Raw genomic sequence first — 24,185 nt, 5'->3', positions numbered from 1 at the left:
GACATAGAGATGGAAATTTTAAGCGAAGTTAAAGTGAATAGAGTATAGCCAAATATGCCCTCCAGTCTGACTGCACCAGACCAACAAATGACCTGAAAATGGTTATGGATCTTTGTCAGGTTAGAACATAGGTAGGAAAAAAAAAACAGGTGGGAAAAGAGATAGAAAGATGGATAGATAGATAGATAGATAGATGGAGAGAGAGAGAGAGAGAGAGAGAGAGAGAGAGAGAGAGAGAGAGAGAGAGAGAGAGAGAAGAAGAAGAAGAAGAAGAAGAAGAAGAAGGAAAAGGAAAATGATTCAGAGACGGTTGCAGTGGCAGAATACTAAGGACGTTCAGATATGACGGGGATATTAGGGAGGGGGGTTGGAGGGGTTGGAGAGGGCGAGGTTGGAGGGGTTAGAGAGGGTGAGGTTCGAGGGGTTGGAGGGGGTGAGGTTTGAAGGGTTGGAGGGCCTAAGGGTGGAGGGGTCGAAGGCGTTTTGTTTGGAGGGGTGAGGCTGGAGGGATTGGAGGGGTGAGATTGGAGGGGTCGGAGAGGGTAAAGATGGAGAAGTTGGACGGATTGAAGTTGTAAGGGTGAGATTGGAGTTGTCGGAGGAGTGAGGTTGAAGGAGTTGAAGTTGGAAGATGAAATTCAAGCGGTTGAAGAGGGCAAGAAATGAGGTCTTCTTTGAGTTAAAAAGTTCCTGGCTCCCCATTCATTGACTCAGCTAATACACACACACACACACACACACACACACACACACACACACACACACACACACACACACACACACACACACACACACACACACACACACACACACACACACACAGTACATGCACGGAGCAGAGGACAAGGCATGAATGCTTATGCATCCTGGACACTGTGTGTGTGTGTGTGTGTGTGTGTGTGTGTGTGTGTGTGTGTGTGTGTGTGTGTGTGTGCGCGCGCGCGCTGGGATCGTGCCTGAAGATACCAACGTACACGCTCATGCATACTCAAGGTGGGCAGCAGCGAGGCGGAACACTATCACATATACATTCAGATGGCCTTTGGGAGACACGTCCAGTACATGTATCCCGAATAACACTATCTGCACTGTAACACCACCCATACAGTATATATAGTGAGTAACCAGGGAGACTTGACATAGCCCTGTTCCAGTCCAGCATTTATACTAAGAAATTCGCTTTTTCATCACACACACACACACACACACACACACACACACACACACACACACACACACACACACACACACACACACACACACACACACACACACACACACACACACACACACACACACACACTAGCGCAATCTGACAGAGTAGTTTGATAAATAAAAGGTCACAGTGTTATCCAATAATCCACTATAATCCCTCGGGGGCAGGATGTACATGCCAGGCACAAGCTGAATATTTTACCCAGAATAAAATCCAATTGGAATGTTATTGAAAGTGGTTCTGCTGCTGTTACTCGATATGCTGCTGCTACTACTACAACTACTACTACAGATACTATAAAACAGCTGTAACTGCTAAGGTCATTAACCCTTCAGTACCTAACGTTTCCGAGTAGGGATTAATTCCAAGATAAGTAGTGCTGTGAACCGTAATGTTTGAACTTATGAACTTGGTGACAAAAAGGCTTTAATGGTAATGCCTACCGACCGCACTACTGTGGTAGAGAGAGAGAGAGAGAGAGAGAGAGAGAGAGAGAGAGAGACGGACAGACAGACAGACAGACAGAGACAGAGACAGAGAGATGCCACTGAAATCTGATAACAACGCTTTGGGATATCCTGTGCACAGACAGACATGGGCTAATACGATACGTCCTCCAACTTCACCGGCGGAGGTAATGAAACAAAGACGTCACCGTGTTGAAAAGGTTACAGGGAACTTAAGACAACATATACAGGTGTTTCGAGAACTAAAAAACAGAGACGGACGCAGAAAAAATAAATAAATAAATAAAAAAGTAAATAAAAGTCTATATCCATCCCATCCAGCAATCATGGTGCTCGTTTTTCATTTTTCCCCGCCTGCCAATATACCAGTGAAATATTGGACCACATAAAGCCATCCTCTGCTCTATTCAAGGCTCACACGTGTATAGCATATTATAAAGCTTTCCTCTGCTCCATTCAAAGCTCACACGTGTATAGCATGTAAAGCTTTCCTCTGCTCCATTCAAAGCTCACGTGTGTAGCAGAGGACAAAAATTCCCTTCTACTTTTCATTTGCAAGGGGAGTCGGTTTGCATTTGTTAGCACGTAAATCTCGTAGCCTAAAGAACCCGATGTCAATTCTCAAGCCGATCAGTCTGTGGGGCAAAGTATGTTTCCCCACTTTTACAAATGGGGACCTGGTTGTAATTTTGATGGTTGCGAGTCATATTTTAGGGGTAGAGAGACAAGAAATAAATAATTGGCTGCCATGATGATCCTTTTCCTGTATTCCTGTCGGTTAAGGAAACTCCCTAACACCTGTTCCTAGACGATTTATTTTGCTTATTACACTTTGCTATCTTCTTTTGTGTTATATAAATCACTGTAACACAACAATAGTCTTTATAAATATCGTACAACATTATATTAATCTGTCGGATCCAAAGATAAATCGCTAAGGAAGAGGCGCCAGGGAGCTTCCTTAACCGACGAGAATACGGACTCTTAGCCTTCTGTCTTCGTTCACTTTATTCTTTATTCTTGCTGACAAAAAATTTCGCTCCTATTCCCCCCCCCTCGTCTCTCTCTCTCTCTCTCTCTCTCTCTCTCTCTCTCTCTCTCTCTCTCTCTCTCTCTCACTCTCTCGCTCTCTCTCTCTCTCTCTCTCTCTCTCTCTCTCTCTCTCATCTCATTTTTTTCCAACTCCACCCTCTCTCATTTGTCATATAACTTCTCTCTTCGTCGTTTCATCTCCCCATCTCTATCTCCATATCTCTCCATATTGCCTCCTGTCCACAATATCTCTCCCCCGTCTTGCCTTCCCCTCAGGCGTATAGGCGGGCGCAAGTTGTTCTACACTTCCACTGCCTCTGCTTTTTAAATAGAGCATGTTCGCCATTTTTCCCTCACGCATTGTTATTGTCGAGTAGTAGTAGTAGTAGTGGTAGTAGTAGTAGTAGTAGTAGTAGTAGTAGTAATAATAGTAGTAGTAGTAGTAGTTATAGTAATTGTAGTAGTAGTGGTAGTGTATTAATGTGCTTTGTAATAACAACATGGATCTTGAATAGGTATTCCTCCTTGGGAGAAACCTCGCCAGTTTTCTATAATGTGTTTACAGCAATTGTATCTCTTTACACATCATGCCAATTTCAATCTAGAAAATTTAACTTTCTGTCCTCACAAACGTGTTGAATTACGAAATGAAACTTCAGTGTTTTTTTTTTTTACTAATATTACAGTCTCAAGCTATCTCCATTAAAAAAAAAAAAAACGGGAAACTGTTTTAGGATGATAGTGAATAATATTACATGGTATTTTTGAAAAGTGCAAAAATATATATACCTTTTTTTTAACTGTTACTGTTACAGTCTGTTTGTATTAAAGTGTTAGACTTGAATCAGACCCATACTTCAAATTTTACAGAATATCGCGGTTACGTGAGATCCATTAAGTCAATAGTTATGAGGCAGGAATGAGTCTCCTTGGATAATAAGTAATTCAATCCTCCACTCTTACTACACTTAGCCATCAACCGAATTGAAAGTGGTTAGGGATCTCTGTTAGGTCAGAACAGATCTGTATGTATAAAAGAGCCGCGTTGTTTGTCTGTCCTTCAATCACGCCCAAACCAAGGGCCAGAGATCCCTCAAACCCATATATATTCTGAATCAGGGTGACTCAAGGATTTTTTTTTTTTTTTATGCAAAGAAAAAGGAATCAAAGGCCAGGAGCCTGCAAACCTTTCCTTCCAAGAAAAAACAAAAAGTCTATAAGAGAGAGCCAAATTCAAGATCAAGGATGGTTTTAGGGGGGTCAAAATTCAGATCTGGGTCATTTGAGGTCACCAGTAGAGTGTTAGCCTTTTTGGCCAGGGCAACGCCAGGTACCCCCGCAGCCAAATTTTTGGCATGGAGACTCACATGACCTCCAGTTCGGACATAGGCTATGTGAGGTTGACTTCCAAAGTCATTTGAGGTCACCTGTCGGAGGTCATTTGAGGTCACTGGTAATAGTAAAGAAGTGCTTACAAAGACTCTGCGTTAGTCTGCGAAAGCTGAAATAAAAAGTTCCTGGACCTCTTATAATCCTTCCTCAAAAGCATAAGAGGTACATGGTCTTGCTGGAGTAGAAAGAAAGATTGAACTCGAACAAATAGGATTAGAGTGCTCGCCTATTCGGTCCGGACAACGCAGAGTACCGCTGCTAGTGACCTATAATTCCCCACCTATAATGTTCGTTTTTCTTGCTGCCTGGGACCAACCTCGTCCCATCCTTAAGAGGGAAAAGTACCCAAGATGATGATGATGGTGCTAATGATGATAATTATGATTATTATTATTACAGTTATAGTTATTGTTGCCATAGATATTATCACTACTACTACAACTACTGCTACAACCACTACTACTACCACTACTGATACTACCAACACCAACACTACTACTGCTACTACTACTATTACCGCTACAAGAATACCACCACCACCACCACCACTGTTACTACTACTACAACTACTACTACTACCAACACTACTACCACCACCAACACCACCACCACCACCACCCACACCACCACCAGCACCACACCTACGACTACGACTACTACGTTCCTAAGTTACCCATGTACCCCTTTCTCAGGAGCAGTGTGGGTGAGCGTTGTGGACAGAATGGACGGGAAGTAAGCTTGACGGAAGGGAGGGGAGAGCTGTGTTGCCTCCACCCCCACCACCTCCACCACAACCACAGCATCCAGAACCACCACAACCTCTTTAACAGCATCGAGGGAGAGTCCAAGTTATAAAGCAACCACTATCTTCATCATCACAACCACAGTCCAGCCACAGTCATCATCATTACCACCACCACATTCATCATTATCATCACCTCCTTTACCATAACCTCCACCACCATCACTATCGTCATCATCATCATCATCATCATCATCATCACCATCATCGTCATTATCGCATTCATCATCAGAACCACAATGTCTAACAATCAGCTAAGGGAATCGTAGTTTTTGTTAATGAAAGCACACACACACACACACACACACACACACACACACTATCATTATTACCATCACAAACATCACCACAACTATCACCACTCTAACAATCACTACACTATGATTTAAGAAAGGCATTATCATCACTATCACTGCCACCACAATCAAGGGGGGGGGTGGATAATACAAGCATCTACAATCACCATCATCATAATCATCACAGTCATCACCACTCCACACAAATCCCCCTGCCACAACCACCACCACCACCACTATCAATACAGTAATCACTACCACATCCCACCACAGCTGAAACAACAATCAACACCACCCCTACCACTACAGCCACCACCACACTTTTTAACCACCACCAAAAAATCAATAGTCATCATCACCACCACTATAGCCACCACCACAACCACGATAATCATCACAACTTCCACCACTGCAGTCACAACCACCACAATACACAGCTACATACTACCACTACTGTCACCACTACTACTATTAATACCACCACCACTACTAATAATACTGCGACTACAACTACTGCTACTACTACTACTATTACTACTACTGCTACTACTATTACTACTGCTACTACTACTACTACTACTACTCTCAATCGCAGAGGGGGGGAATCTTAAGTTACTAATACCACTGTTACTATTACGATTAGCATTTCCAAACTATTACTCCAACCAGGGGTTTTCTAAATACTCGACCATAAGGCGTAGTGGAATGAGAAAAAAATCTATCTATCCGTCTATCTATCTATCTATCTATCTATAGCCAGACGCCTTATTCCCGTAAAGGGTAGTCACAGACAAATTGAATTCTTGTCATCCTGTCCTGTCATTTGGCTGCCCTCCCACCAGCTCACACACCCCTCACTCCTATATTTCTCTATTTCATCCCTCCATCTCATCCATGGTCTCACCTTCCTTCTCCCCAGAGGATCACTATTATTTATTTCATTTGGCTTATGTACTTGTGGATATATAAATAAATTAATTCATCAAATGCAATCGCAGAGAGCAGGGAATATTCTGTATGTAGATTTTCGTGAATTTCTAAAGTAGTAATCCAATCTTGGCAAGGATTCACCCCCCCCCCTTCTCTCTCTCTCTCTCTCTCTCTCTCTCTCTCTCTCTCTCTCTCTCTCTCTCTCTCTCTCCATGACACACTGATCAATGCACCTCAATATTCTCTCCTAATGATCTTGATAAGGCAATCTCAAACGATGCAACAGCAATGCATAATAATGAGTCACAAAGTCCACATCTCATCATACTTTGGCGAGGTTATTACTACCGGAGAAAATACAAGAGATTGACAGAAAAATTATCATGAAAAAGGGTATGATCTTAATGTATGAACTTAGCGGAAATGTTATCGTGAATCATAGTGTAGAACTCGGCGGAAAAAATTTATAGTGAAACGACCTGTCTGTCTAACTATCTATCATTCAGTCCTTCATGGCATAGAACCTGACGGAAAATCTATCGCGCATCTATCTACCAATTTATCTATCACCAAGTCCTTACCTGCCCATCAGGAGCATAGCGATCAGGGGCAAAGCTACTCAGTTTCGACATTTAAGGCTAAATTGTCCAGCCTTGTTCGCCCCTGAGTAGCAGTATTTGAGTAACAAGCCTCAGCCAGTCTTCTTCTGTAAACCCCTATGGGCTCCATCCGCTGGGGGCGCCTAAACCCACTGAACCACTAAGCGTCATCTGGTTATGAGGTTAGCACCTGACCTAGTAAATCGTTTTCTGGCTTACATGGAACCATTTGGCTTGTCACTCAGTGTCGAGCCACTTGAGGGTTGTACTACATCAGGTGAGTGGATGGCGGTTGCTCCCATCAACCACAAGTTATCATGAAACATCGTTAACACAGATCCTGAGGGAAAGTTTTATCGTGTAACAAAACTGGCTTCAAAAAATACAACTTGATGGAAGAACTGTTGAAAACGTCTCAAGATGATACTGGATGGATTTGGCAGAAAGACTTTGGCAAAACATGTACTTTGACACCATTATCTGCCAATACACAACTTGAGGGAAAGGATATCGTGAAGCGCCGTATGACAACACAGTATAAGCTTGACGGAAAGGCTATCCATTTTATGACAACACTACCTGCCAAAATAGATCTAAAGAGGAGACTTATATGGCAACACTGCCATACACAGCAAAACACCCATCGCATACTTCTTACTCACACAGGAGCATTTTTCACATACTCTTTATATACCAGTACATTCATCACATACTATTACATGCTACCACATTCCTCACATACCCTTTATACACAACAACGTTCATTACATTCGTTATAAAACCAACACATTTATTATACATTCCATACACAACATCTCACTCACTCATTTTCATACCACCACATCACATACAATACCCTTTACATAATACTACATTCATCACATATTCCTTCCTCATCATCACATTCAGAAACTGTGTACTACCCCATTTATCACATACTCCTTCCTCATCATCACATTCAAAAATTGTGTACTACCCCATTCATCACATATTCCTTACACACCAACCGCAGACTTCATACACACCACCTCGTTTATAACATATGCCTTACTCAACCCTCCACTCATCACATGCACTTCATATACTACCACATTCATCACAAACTCCTTATTCACCTCCACGTTCATTCTACACATCCCCACACTCACCTCCCTGACATATCACTCCTTCATGCGTTGCAGGATACTTCAACTTTATGTACTCGTAATGTAGGATTCTTGGGAGAAATACGGGAATAACTCCTGATTCCTACGGCACCTTTAGTAAGTGACAACAGTAAATACTAACACTACCACCACTACTACAGCTACTACTACAACTGCTACCACTGTTACAACAACAACAATTACTGCTACTACTACTACTACTACTACTACTACTACTACTACTACTACTACCACCAAAACAAGAGCATTATCACCTACAATAACAGTACTCCATCTAGTCTTACAGCAAGTGTACAAGTGGGGATTATTTAGAAAGCAGCAACGAGTGTAAGAATATGAATGAGGAAAAGGCCAAAAGCAGAGGGAAAAAAAAAAAAAAAATTCGCATCAACGTTTTGCCTTCCATGGTTTCGTCAGGAAGATTTTTTTTTTTTTTTTTGGCCCGTATTCTCGTTGGTTGAGGAAGCTCCCTAACACCTGTTCCTATGCGATTCGTTTTGCTTATTACACCTTACTGTTAGGTACCGTGTTCTATAAATCATCCCAGTATCGCCATATACTGCATAAATATCGTACAGATTTATATTAACCAGCCATATCCAAGAATAAACTGCTAAGGAAGAGGTGTTAGGGTGCTTCCTTTTCGCACGAGGAGACCGCCCTTGGCCTTTCTCCGTGGACAAGTGGGGGGAAAGAAATGATGTTCTTAAATATACCAAATAGTTAAATAAATGTCTACAGATGTTCTAGTGTAATTTTAAGTACTGTACAGAATACCCTCACTCATTCTGTGTACAAAACTTGTGTGGCTACTGTTTGTATTTATGTGTAATGTTAGTATTTATAAATGTACATAGCTTCCCTGACTCAGCGTAGAAAATTAAGTCCCATGTATCATACTAAGACAGATATTGAATTCATGTTTTTCCTTTTTTCGTGTCCGTATTTTTGATGTTCGTGTATAAATTTAATACTCTAGGATGGCCATTCGTGTTGTTCGTGTCAGTATAGTTCCTTTGACGTGATATCCTTTAAGATGGCAATTCGTGCTGTTGATATCAATATAGTTTTCTTAACGTGACTTCCTCTATCCAGAAGACGTGCTGTAGGCTTTATACCACTCTTGCTCCTTCCAGACGATTTTCGTGTAGCTTAGGAAAAACCTCTTGGACTGACTAGGTTAATGAAGCGACCAGGTAACCCTCTAGCACAGGAAAGTCTCCCCTAAGCTGAATAAAATCGTCTGATGGTAACAAAAAAAAGGTATTTAGTATTTTATATTATATTTTTCCTCTGCAGACGATTTAATGCAACATTAGACAAACCTCTAGTATAGTGAAGCCTCTAAGTAACCCCTCCAGCTACAAAAGCCCCATATGAACCGGATAAAATCGTCTGGTGGCTGCCAAAGAGATGTTATGAATGTTTTATATTGTTACCTTCTGACGATTTTATGCAGTTCAAGAAAATCCCCTAGTACAGTGAAGCCTCTAAATAAACCCTCCAACCGCAAAAGCCTCTCCTGAGCTGAAGAAAATCGTCTGGAGATAACTAAATTGACGATGTAGTTCATGTTTTATATGTCTTACTACATCCAGACGGTTTTATGCAACTCTAGAAAGTCCCCTAGTAATGAAGAGGCTATTAAAGCGTCCAGGTAACTAAGCGACTTTGAAATGTCTCTCTTAAACTGGTTAAAATCGTCTGAAGCTTTAAGGAATACGGATGTGATAAATATTATGTAAATCTGGTATAATGTAACAGAAAATTATACTTAACCTGGTATAATGTAACAGAATATTATACTTAACCTGGTATAATGTAACAGATAATTATACTAGAGCTGGTATAATACAGCAGATTATTACATTTAATCTGGTATAATACAGCAGATTATTTTATACTAGCTCTGGTATAATGGAACAGGTCATTATATTATCTGTTATGACTGAGCAGATTATTACACCTGATCTGGTATAATAGTACAGAATATTATACCAAATTCAGCATATTACTGTAAAATATTATACTCCTCCTCCACCCACACACCTTGTATCTCTCCTGTAAATATGTAAATACGTAAAATACAGAATTCTTTGGAACGTGTGTAAATCTGTTTGCTGTATCCCGCCATTATTGGTTTGAAAGCTGTGTAATCATGCAGTAAAAATAAAACCAAAATAAAACCATAAACCTGGATTTTATTGAACCAACTATGTATCCTCGAATTTATTACCGCACAGTGAAGGACACTCCCTCTGTCAAGATTTTTATTAAGAGACAATTAAATAACATAAAACTGAGACTTTGCGCAAAATTTGATGCAATTTTAGACAGAGCTGGTGATATAATACTAATGGGTTTCGGATATTTCGTGACACTTCCTCTGTAGTGATTCATTCTGGACGTAGCATCCCCCCAAATCCTCTTATATTGTTGTTGGTATTAAGTTTGGTGGTAGGTGTTGGCGACCATCATCCACTCACTTGATAGTGCTGCCTACTTCTTCCTTCACCTATATTATTCTTTTTCTGTGTCTGCTATCCTCTCTTTCTATTTTTCTGTCTTTTCTGTCACCTTTTATTACTCTTCTTTCCTAATCAGGTGGCTTTACATTGAGTGACAAGCCTAATGCTTTCCTGTAAGCCAGGAAACCATTTGCAACGCTGGGTGGTCACCATATAACCAACCCATCCCTGTTCCCTATGTGTCAGCAAGAGGGTTGGTGGAGGGTTAGTGCCCCTTCCCGAAAAACAACTAAGTGTCAAACGGCCACCCCTTACGGGATTATGGCGTCTGTCTATAAAGAGATAAAGTCTGTGAATACTAAAGCTAGGAAAATAGTGTATAAGAGAATGGTATAGTGCAATATGAAAAATAAATCGCTAAAGAGGAGGTGATACGAAGCCTTCTATGCCATTTAGTATTGTTCCATTGATTCTTGCAGTATATGTATTAATGATTCTTGCAATATTTGTTCCCTTAATTCTTTGTAGGATTTGTTCCCCTGATTCTTGCAGTATTTGTTCCTTTGATTCTTACAGTATTTGTTTCATTGATTCTTGCAGCATAGTCTCTATTCTTACATCTAGCTTAAGGGAAATGATAGTCAAGTTAAGACCTGCTGTTGATGATTCGAAGCTTTGTTTTAGATTGCACGAGTAACTTATTGCAAACTGTTTCCCGTGGAGTCTCGTAAATATTCAGTGTATCGCCTCAAAGTTGGACAAGTTTTTCCTTTGGTGCACACCGCTGCGAGAGGGACGCCTTCATGTGGTGGCATCTATATAACTGGGAGGTGGAGCTACCCGGTTATGCAAACGTCCCTCAGATCCCTCCAATTCCCACCAGGCGTAAGGATTCGCATTCAGATGAGCCTGCTGTTACTGCTGCTGCCGCTGCCGCCGCCGCTGCTGCTGTCGCTGCTGCTACTACCATTACTACTACTACTACTGCTACTACTGCTGCTGCTGCTGTTATTCGGTGAGAAACCCTGGCTATCATATTCCTAAAAATGTGGGTGGGAATTATTATACCATTCCCCCCAATGATTCCAAAATTACATCTAATCCCTGGATCATGCCTTGTCCCACGTTTTAACCAATTCAGCTGGGATGCCATAAACACCAGCCGCCCTACCACCTCAGTACAGCCACTGCCTCTCCAATTCCATCCAGAGAACACACGACACGGTCAGATTGTGGGACAGCATCTCTACTAGGGGGCTCTCCCAGACACTTTACTTTACCTAACAAGTCCTTTATTCGCTTGCCTCTAATATAAGCCGCCCAACCAGGGGGCCTTTATTAAATAAGGTACTTCTGCTCAAGGTACTCACATCAATAAGCCCCCCATACTCACATGCTTCCGACACGAGCCTTCCATTAGCTGTCTGAAAAGAGTTAACCTGGAAAGTGGGCTGGGGTAGAGTTTCTAAAGGTCTTGGTGAGCAGGTCACTGAGTTATTGGTTGCTGCCTTACCTTTCAGGATCCTTTGATTTATTCTAAGCTTAATAAGTTATTTTTTTCTTTTTGGCATTTGCTGAAACAGTACAAAAGTGAAACGTGAAAATAGTAACTGGGGGTGCTAGGATGCCAATGGAAGAAAGAGAGAGACTGGGAAGAGAGACGAGGAGAAATTACAGGGAAGGTAAAGAAATTTCGAAGTTAATATAGCTACAGAGGTGTCCTGACTTTCACTTCATTTGTACTAGAAGTTTTGCCTTTGCTTTGAGCCTGTAAATAAACTTCAAGTAGTTTTGTTGATGCTCCTAATTGTGCAAGGAGCGATCCGTAAATAGACCAGTGCATGAAACTCACTTGACGGTATATTAAATGTCGCGGAGTTGGATCGATCTGCTGGTGTGGGCGTGGGTGTGGCAGTGGCAGTACAAAACAAAGGTAATATAAATAAAAGGAGGTAAAATAAAGGTAAACATCATAACACTGAGCCATCCCCTTAACACGAGAAAATCCCGGGGGAGTGAAAGAGAATCGTTATTATATATGACCTTTTAGAATTCTGTGCAATTTCTTTCGACTCATGAGATTTTCAAGTAAAGAAACAGTATACATTTATTATTCCAATTTTGCTACACTACCCTGAAACTCAAGTGCAAGGTATTGATTCAGTCTGAGGAGGTTCAGCCAATATACTACGTCACACATAAGAGTAGAGAGGAGGAGAGGATAAAAAGCCTTCACTCTATTCCGTCACTTTCCATAGACCTGAACATTATTGGATTTTATCAGTTTATCTGTAGGAGTGCCTGAGCTTTTTACCGTAACCTCATATGTAAATCAGGTTATACTTAGATTTACGTCCTTTTACAGCCTATTTCTCGTACCTCAATGGCAGAATAATACAATACTACGATCCTACATTTTTTATATATATATGGTGCTGAAGAGTTGATGCCTTCATGCGGTGGCACCTGTTTAGCGAGCTGTTTCGTTGCCTGGTTATACAAATTCTTTCACTTCCCTCCTATCTCTCAAAAGGAGGATGGTAAGCTGCCACAGGAGGGTAACTTCAGTCTGCAATACCCCGGGTTCCCTTTGAGATGAGCCTGCTGCTGATGCTGCTACTACTACCACTACTACTACTACTACTACTAGGAGGAGGAGGAGTCCTGAGCGACCTTGTATTGACTGATGATTCTGTTGTCAGCGGCAGCAGTGGATGAAAAACAGTTAAGAAATTCTCTCTTTTGTAGTAATAGTAGTAGTAGTAGTAGTAGTAGTAGTAACAGTAGTAGTATTAGTAGTTGCAGTCTTGAATGTGAACCCTGTGGACTGCATGACGAAGTTGACCCTCATTTGCAGTGCACCATCCGGCATCTAGGGGACAGGGAGGGGACTGAGGGACGTTTGTATAACCAGGCAGTGTAACCACTTTACCCTAGCCCCGCACATCTAACCACTACACATCCCACCTTTACACACCCTGTCACCCCACACCCTGTCAGTACACTCCCTACCCCCGCACACCCCACCACCACACACTATATCCTCACATACTCTCACACCACCTCTCATAGCACCGCAAACTCTTACTACCACACCATGTGCCACACACATCACACTCTACCATCACGTACCCTGCCACCAAACATCCTGCCATCTTTCACACCCTGCCAACTTTCACACCCTACCACCGCACACCCTACCCTCTCCTACCCTACCCCTCAGAAGTATTATTATTATTATTATTATTATTATTTTAAGCTCTTAGTGTTTCGAGTGGAAAAAACATTCTTCATTTTTTAGGGAAATATGTTAGTAAATTTTTGAATACTGTAACACCTTTTTTTTTTCTTGTTTTACGTCATATTGCTTTAGTTGAATTAGGTCTTTATCGATACGACTGACTGAAGAGATGTTACAGAAAGGCTCTTTGTTGTCAACATGGGAACAAGTGAGAGTATTGTATGTAACTCAGACGTGATATGTAGGAAGTGGAGGGATGGGCAGGAGGAGGAAGTGGATTGTTGGATAAGGAGGGAGGGGGAAGGAGTGGAGAGCTGGGGAGGAGGGAGAGGAGGGTGGGAGAGGAAGAAGGAGAGTGAAGAACTGAGGAGAGGGGTAGGGGGAGTTGAGAGGAGGGGGAATGGCAAGCCTGGGCGGGTAAATGGAGAGGCTGCGGGGAGGAAGGGGGAGACTGAAAGCATAAATTGAAATGTCTTTGCTCATTATTTTCACACCTAAACCTTGCACACAGGTACACGCGCCGCCACTCCAGAGCTTTACCAGGAAATAGGACCCTCATTTATTTTTCCTCAGCAACGTTTTCACACTCCATTAGCACCTTTTCAATTAACCTATTAATTAAAGCCAACACCCAAGCACTCACAACAACTCATTAACACGATGAGAGACTCTGCTGAAGGCCGGACCGGGTTATTTTATTTCTTTTTCTCAGTATAATGTTGGATGTGTGAGGTTGCTTTTAGTACAGGGAGCGTCTGTATCTATGCAAAACTGAGAGAGAGAGGAAAAAAACAGGGAATGAAAGGATAATGAAATCTCTCTCTCTCTCTCTCTCTCTCTCTCTCTTTCAACTCGTCTCCCTTTTAATTAGCACCACACAACACCCAATTATCCTTATAATCAAGTAGTTAACCTCTTCAGTATCATGACTTTTTATTTGTTCTTGCAATCCCAGACAGTTCATTCAGCTTAGGTGTAATCTCTATTAGCCAGATGGTTAGTGAAGGTTTTATATAACCCGTCCAGTGTGAAAAATCTCCCTTAAGCTAAATAAGCCCATCTGAAGGTAGCACAAATAATTCAAAAAAGGTGTCATCATACTGTTGTAGTAGTAAAGAAACCCCTGTCAATCTGACTGAGCAGACCCACTTCCCACAGGCAAGCAGTTGTCTCAGTAGGGCTGTTTATGTGGTGAACCGATGGTCCCTTGCAGTGGTCAGTGCCTCACCTCAGTGAGATGTGAGGAATAGTGTGCAGGTTTGGTTCATAGATGGGTGCCACATTTGTATCTTTCCACGCAATTAAAATTGGCACTGTAGCACGTCCATGTCATTATTTGGTTATATGGTTATGACCCAGCATCGTAAATAGTTTACTGGGTTACAAGAAAACACTAGGCTTGTCTGTCAGTGTAGTCACCTAATGAAGAAATAGGCAGCACTGCATCAGGTGAGTGGATGATGGTCACCAGCATCTACCAATAATATAGGGGTTAAAAACATAGATACCCAGAATTTTTTAGAGGTCCATTCTTCTCAAAGTCGTCATTTCACCTCTTTTATGTATTTAACTTTCTTGTGGCTGTATCTTCTCTTTGGCAGTACAAGTATTACATTCCAGCTATTGCAAGATGTTTATGTTCCTGAGAGTAAAAGAGCCTGAGAATATTAGTACTGGTGCCATAGTTGTCATATTTTATTCTGTCCAGTGATGGATGATTTATTATACAGTATTCAGCCAAGAGTGAGTCACAAGATCCCATATGTTAATACTTTTACACGTAATCCCTTCATGGCTGGGTCATCGTTGATATTCTATTCCAACTAATGCCAGATGATCATATTCAGCTAGAAAGTGAGTCAAAGAATGATGAGGGTTAAGTATCTGTTAACCCTCATATTGTCAGGATAAGTCTGTTAGCCTGATCTATTCCAGTTCTTGCTAGACAGACATACTCATCTGAGAGAGGATCCAGCCCAAGAGTATTAAATAAAATTTGTAGTAATGTAACAAAGAAAATCTTGAACTAAATAAAGGTTTTAGTATTAAGAATTACTTTTATTTAGCCTTTTTGTTCTGTTTGCATGTAGGAGAAGGAATAGCCCATTAATAATTACATAGAATAATTGTAACCCCTTGAATAAGGTGACATGTTTGTTTCTGTTTTGCTTTTGATAGGGTACCTCCAGGTATTTTTATTTAGCTATGGGGAGATATCTTGTAGCAGTAGTAGTTGTAGTTGCAAACCCAGTCTCAACTAAACATGAACCCAGTGGACTGTGTGACTGAAACTGTCCTTCTGCAGACCACCATCCTTTTTTCAGCAGATAGGGAAGAAGTTGAGGGTCATTTGTATAACCAGGCAATGGAGCAGCCTGGCTCTATCAGTCCCACCACATGAAGGTGTCACTCCAGTATTGATCTTGTAGTGAATGTATTAATGATATCTTGTAGCAGTAGTAGTTGTAGTTGCAAACCCAGTCTCAACTAAACATGAACCCAGTGGACTGTGTGACTGAAACTGTCCTTCTGCAGACCACCATCCTTTTTTCAGCAGATAGGGAAGAAGTTGAGGGTCATTTGTATAACCAGGCAATGGAGCAGCCTGGCTCTATCAGTCCCACCACATGAAGGTGTCACTCCAGTATTGATCTTGTAGTGAATGTATTAATGAATTCTGTATCTGACCTCTTCAGTTCCACAAGTCTCCCCAAAGCTGAGTAGAATTGCCAGGCGGTAGCATGAACAGCATAAAAGACATCCTCAGACTGAACGGGTTAACATATGATTGAGACAACTCGTATTTTATTTCCTGTGAGTACCAGGTGACTATATTAAGCTGAGAGTAGGTATAGGAACCTGAGAATGTTAATACTGTCACCATTAACCCTTTTATAATTGACACAGCTAGTATTTCATTCCAGCTAACACCAGATGATTTTATTCAGCGGAGTGTCATTGGAACATGAAATTATTAATACTATAGCATGTTTATTGAGTTACCTGAGAGGAGCATGTGGAGTGACATGGAGGGACAGTTGACGAATGAAGAAGTGAAAGAACGTTGTGAGGTGGATGTGGATGTATTTGTGAGAATTAGGAGAAATACACTGAGGTGGTTTGGACATCTGGAGGGAATGGAGGATGAAAGACTGACTAAGAGGATGTATGTAGGTGAAGTGGAGGGAGGGAGAGGGAGGGTGAGACTGAGGATGAGGTGGAGGGATGGAGTTGAGAGGTATATGGGGGAGGGGGGAGTGAGTTGGGGGGAGGGCAGTCAAATGGTGGGTGACAGAGCGACTTGGAGGCGTTTTGTCTGCGCCACCCTTTGCGGGATTTGGGCGTCGGGCTGTAGATAGATAGACAGATAGTTGTTTATTTGCACCTGATAAATATTCCTGGACCTTTTCAGCATTGTTGATGACTAAATATAATCAGAATGAAGGGAAAATCTGACTAGTAACCAAGGAGGCATTCCTATCTCATGACAATCACTCATCATATTCCGTGCATCCACAACTTAGTGTTTGAATTGTTGGAGTGGCCTAATTCCATCAGATAAAAACAAACCAGCTACAGCCGTACAGTACCATGAGGTCACGTAACTACAACAGCTCCAGTATGATTTTATTCACCTGGGAGTGAGTCATAGGAAGCTGAGTGTTACCAAGATTTCAATCAGTTGCTCTAGTAAAGGTTCTGATAACGTTAACCCATTCCAATCGATGTCAGTTTTATTTTATTTTATATTTGCTGCCACAATAATTTTATTCAACTTTGACATTTTGAGCTGGATCAATGCTGCCTACACCCATTTATGCCCACCTACTCCAACCCACACCCACCAAGGTCCACCTACACCCTTTAACACCCACCCAAATACATTGATACCTACCTACAGTCATCTGCACCCACAACACCTACACCCACGTACAAGCACCTGCACTCACCCACACCCACGTACAAGCACCTGCACCCACCCACACCCACTTATAAGCACCTGCACCCACTCATAACCACTTACATCCACATGCACCCACTGACATCCACCTACACCAACCCACACCTACTTACACCCACCTACACATACCCAAATCTTTCTGCAGCCTCTTACGCCAACCCATATTTACGTATATCTGCCCACATCAACCTACACCCACTTCCACTCACTCACACATATCCACACCCACCAAACCCACTCACACCCATGTGCTGTACACCTACCCACACCCTTCCACACTCACCTGCATCCACCCACATCAGCCTACACCCACCCACACCAACTTATGCCCACACATACACACACACACACACACACACACACACCCTTCCATGCCCAGCTACACACACTGACATCTACTCAAACACACACCCACAACCACCCACACTCAAACATTCCCACACCCACTCACTCCCACACCCACTTACACACCCACACCTACTCAAACGTACTGGCACACACACACAAGTACACCCACATCCACTCAGACACACCCACACCCACTCAAACATATCTACACCCACTCAGACACACCCACACCCACTCAGACACCTACACCCACTCAGACACACCCACACCCACCTAGACACACCCACACCCACTCAGACACACCCACACCTACTCAGACACCTACGCCCACTCAGACACACCTACAGTCACTCAGACACACCTACACCCACTCAGACACCTACACCCACTCAGTCACACTCACACCCACTCAGACACACCCACACCCACTCAGACACACCCACACCCACTCAGACACACCCACACCCAATCAGACACACCCACACCCAATCAGACACATCCACACTCACTCAGATACACCCACACCCACATAGACACACCCACACCCACTCAGACACACCCACACCCACACCCACTCAGACACCTACACCCTCTCAGACACACACACACACACTCAGACACACCCACACCCACTCAGACACTCATATCCACTCAAACACACCCACACACATTGAAACACACCCACACACGTTCAAACGCACTCTCACACACTCAGGGGCTCCCACACACACTCAAACACTCCCACACGCATTCAGACACTCCCACACTGACTCAAACACTCCCACACACACTCAAACACTACCATATGCACTCAAAAGCTCCCACACACACTCAAACACTCCTACACACATTCAAACACTCCCACACGCACTCAAACACTCCCACATGCACTCAAAAACTCCCAGACACACTCAAACACTCCCACACATATTCCAAAACTCCCCCACACGCTCAAACACTCCCATATACACTCAAACACTCCCACACGTACACAAAAACTCCCACACGCACTTAGGCACTCCCACATGCACTCAAACACTCCCACATCCACTAAAACACTCCCATACCCACTCAGATACTCCCATACCCGCTCAGGCATTTCCACACCCACTCAAACACTCCCACACGCACTCAAACAATCCCACACACACTCAGACACACCCACACCACCACCTACACATACTCGCCCACACTCAAACACTCCCACACCCATCCACGCCCACTCAGACACTTCCACACCCATTCACGCCCACTCAAACACTCGCACGCCCTCCCACACCCACCCCAGCACACTTACACAATATTTAATTCTATCTAGTTTTAAAAATATTTCCCTAATTGAATAAAACCATCCTGAAGTGGCAAGAATGAAGAGTTACGACATGGGAGTGAAAAGGTTAGATCAGTCAGTTTTCACCAGGTGTTTTCCCTTATAATACAACTCATAATAGTTGGTGTTCCAACCAGGTCCCCATTTACGCTGATGGGTGAACAAGGACAAGAGAGGAACCAATCTTGTCCAACAGTCTGACCGGACCAAGAATTGAACCGGAGTCCTTTCATTTTTGAGCTAAATGTGCTAACTCGTGCATCTCTGGCTTCCCGACAAGACAGGTGTCACTTATCACATGAAAATATAAGTTAATTGACCATGTTAATTACCTGACGTGTAGGTGGATGCAGGTGTTTGGGTAGAAGTAAGTGGGTGTGGGTGGATGTAGGTGGATGCAGGTAAGTGTGGGTAGGGGTGGGTGGGTGTCTGCTATGTGGGCCAAACACCCTGCGGTCACAAGCACCACGAATGAACGCGACCGACGTAGCCGCAGCCGAGGGATGCGGCTTAAATTGCCGCATCCCCACATAATGCAATGTTTTAGTTATTTGAAATTATGTAAATAATACTATTCTATACTACGCCATATAAATGGGATGTATGTTTACCTATAAACAGGTAATAGATTCCACACCAGACATAACACTCATAGATTCATGTAAGGAGAAACACTTTGCGCCCTTAAACCACATGTACTTAGGACGGGTGCTGAGATGGGGGCGCGATGGCTCAGAGGTAGAGCGCCCGACTCGCAGTCATGAGGCTGCGAGTTCGAGCCTCTCACGGGTCACCGTTGCCGGGAGTGGTAGCGCGCTCCTGTAATCTAGCGGGGCTATATGGCAATAGTTCCCTAGGTTTGGGATAATTAATCCTTAGATGCTGGGGAACAAAGACTATTCCAGTCACCTGAACATCAAGAGAACACGAAACTGATCTGTGATGTGCAAGGTCGCTGTAGGACGTTTATGGTAACTGCTTGCGTGGAAATAAAGGTTTTCATTCGACTCCAAAATGTTGGAAATGTGCACACAGTTAACTGTTACAAAATGTTTTGATAAAAATGTTTTAAGGGAAACATCATCTCTCAGGTTTAGCGTAGAAGCTTCCTCGAGTATATCAGGGTGATCTGCAACAACTTGATGATGAGTGGGGGAATCTTTCATATCTGAATGTTCCTGAAAATGTGAAAACAGAACAATCCAGAGGTGTTTTTCGAGTGACTTTCAACTCTTAAGAGTGACATGGTGACTGATATTTCAGTCGCTTCCTGTGTTTGCTCTCAGAATCGTCAATGCCTACTAGTAATGCAGAGGCAGAAAGAATCTTCTCCAAGGTAAACCTCAATAAAAGTATAAAAACTTGGGTTAGGAATAAACTCTCTCTTCGCACACAAACAAATATCGTTTTAACATCCGAAACATCACGTGAGAGATATGATCAAGAATGTGCAACACGATGCAAGTGTTTAAACTGTCATAGTATAATTATAACCCTTCTGTAAATACTTATAATCATACAATTGTATACACTAACTCAGTTGATGATTGTTGTCATTACACTGTATATGTAAAATATAATACAAGTTACGATGTTTTCCAATGCACCAATTTTTGTTTGTTACCCATTAAATTGGTATTTTTCTATGGTTGCCATGAAGAGAGAATGGTATGCGGCTGAGTGAGTGCGGCCCCACCAGCAACGCTGACAGATGGGCGTTGATGAGTGCAGGTGAGTGTGGGTGAGTGTCAGTGGTTGTAGGTGGGCGTGGATGGATGTCGATCGGTGTTGCCGGGTGTAAGTAGGTGTAAATGGTAGTGGCTGGGTGTAGTTGCGTGTGGATGTGTGTTGAGGCCGCAGGTAGATGAAGGTAGGGGTATGTGGGTGTGGGTTGGTGTGGTTGGGTGTGGTTTGCATGGGTGTATGTGGGTTTGTGTGGGTAGTTATAGGCTGGTATGGCTGGGTGTACATAAGTATGGGTGGGTGTAGTTGGGTGTGGGAGAGTGTAGACGTGTTTATACAGTAGAGTGGGGTGCTTGGAAGAAGCTGAGGGAGTCCAAGAACAACGTGCATAGTGAGTGACTAACCAGAAGTGTGGTAAAATGACGTGGCTGGGGAGAATGAAGCGAAAAGCGAGAAAGAGTTGGACAGATAAGATGCGGGAGAATTTACGAGAGGGAGGTGATGTGCCGTTAGAAGACGGGTCGTTAATGAGTAAGGACAAAAACCTTAGGAAGTCGTTTACCCGAGGCCACTGGTGATAGTCTGCAGCGTCAGACCAGTGGCGTAGCAGGTCTTAACAGCTGGGGGGCCAAGGTGGGGTCAAGTATTAATTTGATGGGGTCAAGGTGGGGCCATGTACTAATCGGAGGGGCCAAGGTAGGGTGAAGCCCTTATCTGGGGAGGGGGAGGGGGCAGGAAGGATTGCTAATCAGTCTTTGAACATTAAGTTAACATAAATGTCAAAAGTGGAGGGTAGGAAGGGGGCCAAGGGTCTGGTTTGGGGGGTCCCCAGCCCCCCTCCCCGGCTCTCCCACTTCGTCAGACGAAGGTAAATACTTGCTAATGTTTATACTCACGTTCTCTTACCAGCGTCTCAGGTGGCGGCCACAGCACCCCTACCGAGGACATCAGTCATCACCTGTACCCAAATACCCGACACTGGATCCGATGGCTTGGCTGTATACAACTTCGTTAATAAGGTATGTTTGGTAGCACTGTTTTTTATATATACATACATACATACATACAATACATACATACATACATGCATACATACATACAATACATACATACATACACACAAAAAATAAATGTTTACATACACACATACTATAGCGAACTGTGGATACATATAAACTCAGCATTAACACGAGTGTTGATGTAGGTGGATGTGGAGGGACATTGGTACATAGGAAGTCAGTGTGGATAGAAAGTTGTGCTTATGGGCATAACATGTACTGTAGGTGGATTTGTACAGACAGTGAAGCGTATAAGTACACCTATCTTCACTTACCCACCCAACACCTACCCACCCATCACCTACCCACTCAATACTACCCACCCAACACCTACCCACCCATCACCTACCCACTCAATACTACCCACCCAACACCTACCCACCCATCACCTACCATCACTTACCCACCCATCACCTACCCACCCATCACTTACTCACCCAACACCTACCCACCCATCACCTACCATCACTTACCCACCCAACACCTATCCACCCATCACCTACCCACCCAACACTACCCACCCAACGCCTACCCACCTATCACCTACCCACCCAACACTACCCACCCAACACCTACCCACCCAACACTACCCACCCAACACCTACCATCACCTACCCATCCAACACCTACCATCACCTACCCACTCAACACCTACTATCACTTACCTACCATCTACCCACCCAGGACTTACCCACACCTACCATCACCTACCCACCCATCTTCACTTACCCACAACCACTCACATTCACCTACATCAAGTCACATCCATTCACCAGTGGGGGTAAGCAGATCTAGACAAATGGAAGGGGATGCAGGGGGAGAAGATGTGGCCAAATATCTGAGAGGGGGCCCACTGCTATATAATAAAGCTCATATTATATAAACCAAAAATATGAAATGTGCATCAGAGGCAGGGGGTGAAGGCCATTTGTCTCAGTGAAGGGGCTCAGGACCATCCGTAGCTAAGCCACTGCCATCCACATCCACCCACACCCACCTAGACCCACCCACACCGATATATAGCCACCCACACCAAAATATATGCATCCCCACCCACCTAGCAGCAGCGTCAGTCACCCACAATTATCCACGCGCACTCAGTCCCACCTACACCCAATCATATTTACGTACACTGAACAGAAACCTCCTACACTCACCTACACCAAAATTGGTCATCTCACCCACAGTTGCCTACACTCATTCACTGCGTAACCACTCAGATCAAACTACACGCACCTAGACCCACCCACTCTTACCTATACCATCCGACACCCACCTAATAACCCCTACACCTGCTTACTCCCACGTACACCCACTTACTCCCACCATCTTTCCTCGCTCCTTTTCCTTAGCGATATATTTCTCGTATTTCCGCTTAGTGTTCTCTTCTATGATATTAATATTGTTTTGATACCGAAATTATTTGTGTCAGTATCATACCAGCAGATACTGAAGGGTTATATGCAGAATAAATCACTATGCAGTAGAAACGGTATATCAGTAATACAGTCCAGCGTCTGCGTTGCCATAGAGACCATTTGCTTCTCCGCCCACAGGAGCGATTTCCGAACCACCCTTCCGCCTCGGTGGCCGACATAATAATGACGATATTTCCACTATTTTATCGTTTAGGTCCGTTTCTTTGGTGCAGACGGGTGGCTGTACCGATATTACAATACCGACAATACTTATTTATTGTCTGTATAGTTGAATAACGTCATTTAAAGCTAAAATGATGTGCTTACCAATGTTACCAACTGTATAAGTACCCTTGATCTCTGATTTCGGTTAGAGATTAAACAGATATATTAAAGACCGCTAGTTTCTCTTAAATAATTCGTCCGTGCTGTCTTAGCAGTCATAATCTAAAACCATTCTGTGTGATATTCTTGTTTCTCGGTTGATTGAATTTATGACACGCAATTTCCTGGGACAGCCTGTGATCTGGTAATTGTGTGGGGTGATGCGAGGGTGTGAGGGTTGTAGGGCCGTATTCGTAAATGATCTTAACCATTTCTTACGATAAATATTCATCTATAGAAATGAATCGGTATCAGAAATCGGTCTCTATGGATGTATTTCCAGCTAAATATTCACCCTGGATTGTTTGTGAAGTGTTTGGGTGATATACGAGTGAAAACAAAAGGCTTCTGTATACGGGTAAAGGTCGAGAAATTTTATGAATATTACGTCATA

General features: G+C 43.1%; 1 protein-coding gene across 1 annotated transcript in view; it reads left to right on the top strand.

The window, feature by feature from the left end:
• LOC145409657 (substance-K receptor-like) overlaps nt 1-24,185 on the top strand; it is an 80,567-nt gene that overhangs the window by 39,411 nt on the left and 16,971 nt on the right. Inside the window, exons 8-10 of the mRNA XM_080280008.1 lie at nt 20,909-20,979; nt 21,841-21,950; nt 22,674-22,770. Of these exons, the coding sequence (XP_080136134.1) occupies nt 20,909-20,979; nt 21,841-21,950; nt 22,674-22,770 (278 nt within the window). The remainder of the gene's footprint in view (nt 1-20,908; nt 20,980-21,840; nt 21,951-22,673; nt 22,771-24,185) is intronic.

Source organism: Coenobita brevimanus, chromosome 82 (genome assembly GCF_032717465.1).
Source record: "Coenobita brevimanus isolate Jiangsu-jjx chromosome 82, ASM3271746v2, whole genome shotgun sequence".
Classification (NCBI taxonomy): Eukaryota; Metazoa; Arthropoda; class Malacostraca; order Decapoda; family Coenobitidae; genus Coenobita; species Coenobita brevimanus.
The sequence above is the reverse complement of the archived record's forward strand: the minus strand, read 5'-3'. Positions and strand labels throughout refer to the sequence as shown.